Below are 2,443 nucleotides of genomic sequence, written 5' to 3'. Positions count from 1 at the left end.
TTATTTTGTTTTCAGTTTTACTGTCAAGTTGCCTTTGATTTGTCTGCTGTTAAATGTTTAATAGGCTGTTTATCCTTGGAATAAAAAGCACATATAATTTCAATACATTGAATTTGATCTATTTTTTTTATCAGTTCTATTAGTGAGAGTTTGATTTACAAATATTATTTTTAGTTATTATTTGGTGGAAAATTTTATTATGATGTAGATGAATAGTATTATTGAGGATCAATTTGGTTAATCCAATTGTTTTGGTAGATTATTTTAAAACTTCCTTGAGGTTTTAATTTGATGGCCATCCTTACATGTCATGAAAATTTTATGATGGTTTTGTCAATGTTGACATTTTAAGAAAAATATTACTTGTCAAAAAATAATATAAGAAATTTAAAATTAGAAGACAATGATAAATTAGTGATTTATGTAAAAATATTATAATATGTTTCTAAATTCATAAAAAATATTTGCTATTCTAGAAAGATTCTAAATCTGTTTGTATTTTTATTATAGATATATAAAATAATATATTATCATAAGTTAAAATGCTAGCTGTAACAAATTTTCACAACTTATTAATAATTTAAAGTAATTTTTGTTTTCTTCAGACTTCCTTTTCATCCCAAGGGTCTTCTGACTGTTAACAATGGCGAGCAAAAACCAGGCTGTAAACGAATTGGAAATACAGATAGTAGATTCAGAAGAACGCCACTCATGGTTTGATAATGTGAAAGGCAAGTTTGAATTTCACAAGCCCGAAGACGATAAGCCAGATAATAGCTCAGGAAAGCTTTCTACTGTGTAGAGTACCCATGTATCTAAAGGACTTAAAACCATATGCATATGTGCCTCGAGTGGTGTCTTTGGGCCTTTTTCATCACAGGATGTCTCAGACACTCTCTCAAATAGAGTTAAGAAAAGTAAAGGCCGTAAATCCATCAGTGAAAAGGCTCCCAAGAAACCAGCAGCACACACGCTTTCTAGTACAAAAAGTGCAGAGCCTGCTTCCAGAAATTACAGCAAGCTACGAAGGAAAGCCAGAGTGCGAGGAAGAAATCCTTGCGTGGCTCTTCACTCTGGACGGATGCTTCATTCTAGAAACTCTCAGGCTTCTCAGTGATGAATCGCGATGGAACCCCAATCCCGATTGTCAATTTGATATCTTTACTGACCTGCTGATGCTTGAAAATCAGGTTCCCATGATCGTCCTCATTCAGCTGTTGGAGATGGAGGAAAACTTAACAGAAGAAACAGCAAGGATACAGCTGCTTAGAATGATATGTGACGGTATAATTGCCTTAGCCCACCCTTTCTCATATTCTATGCAGCGGAAAACAGGGGAACCACTAATAGAGCATAAACAGCGGGAGGCAAAACTGAGAGAAGACCTCAAGTCAAAGTATAGAAATCTGAAGGAATACAACCACATTTTAGGATTTTTTCATGATTTCATTGTGAATGAGTCCGAGACTAACCATGGCGAAGAACAAACCCAGGATGTTAATATAACAGTACCAGAGGGCCGTCATCATTCTCATTTCGATGGCTCTAATCCTCGTAGAACACTCCATGATCGTAGAAAAGAGTCTGATAATGGAATCCTTCGGGCTTCTGCGACAGAGTTAAACAATAAAGAAATGAAGTTCAAGGCGTATGAGGGAGTTCTGTCCACCATGGAACTCTGTTTCGACAAAAAGAAAGAGACTTTGTTTCTCCCTGTGATATGGGTATCTGATGCTACAGAGATGATCTTCAGGAACCTCATGGCTGTGGACGTCTGCCAAGAAAAAGAACTCATTGTTATCTCAGAGTATGTGTTTCTGATGAATAGTTTGATCGAGTCTGACAAGGACGTGGCTTTGCTGAGGAAGAAGGGAGTAATTCAGAGCTCCATTGGTAGTGATAAGGCAGCGACTGACCTGTTCAATAGCCTGTGCAAAAGAATTAACTTCACTCTCGCTGATGAAGATAAGTTTATGAAATTGAAGAGTGATGTCAATAGCTGGTACAGAAGCCGAACTGTTGTGAAATTTATGAGGTGGGTGGAGACTCATCGAAAGCTTGTGCAATTTGCCGCTATGGGCGGTTGTTCATGTTTTGGCAAGTGCAGCGCCCTCATTTGGGCAAATAATTAAACAATTTTACAGAAACAACTGTAATAAGGATGAATAGCTCGGTGATAATAGATCCCAATATACTGTAATAAGATGAATGTTGTGATCATAAAAAGTGTGTATGAGCTGCTAATACTTCATAAAGTTCAAAGTATTTTGTATATCTTCATACAAAGAAATAAGACGAATACATTCAGCGCTTTCACATTGAATCGTACTATTATTCTAAAATGAAATGTTTGTCTCGCTTTATGATTTACAGCCGTTCTCTACTGAAATGTTTAATTCCACATTAAAATATTTAATAACAGGCAGGTGCGTCTGGGATCAGT

General features: G+C 36.1%; 1 protein-coding gene across 1 annotated transcript; it reads left to right on the top strand.

Moving 5' to 3' along the window:
- Positions 1-809: 809 nt before the first annotated feature.
- On the top strand, positions 810-2,132 carry LOC131859260 (UPF0481 protein At3g47200-like). The gene has a single exon (XM_059212852.1). It carries the CDS (start codon positions 810-812, stop codon positions 2,130-2,132), a length of 1,323 nt encoding a protein of 440 aa, XP_059068835.1.
- The last annotated feature ends 311 nt before the right edge of the window (positions 2,133-2,443 follow it).

The sequence above is a fragment of the Cryptomeria japonica genome, chromosome 10 (genome assembly GCF_030272615.1).
Source record: "Cryptomeria japonica chromosome 10, Sugi_1.0, whole genome shotgun sequence".
Taxonomy (NCBI): Eukaryota; Viridiplantae; Streptophyta; class Pinopsida; order Cupressales; family Cupressaceae; genus Cryptomeria; species Cryptomeria japonica.
The sequence above is the reverse complement of the archived record's forward strand: the minus strand, read 5'-3'. Positions and strand labels throughout refer to the sequence as shown.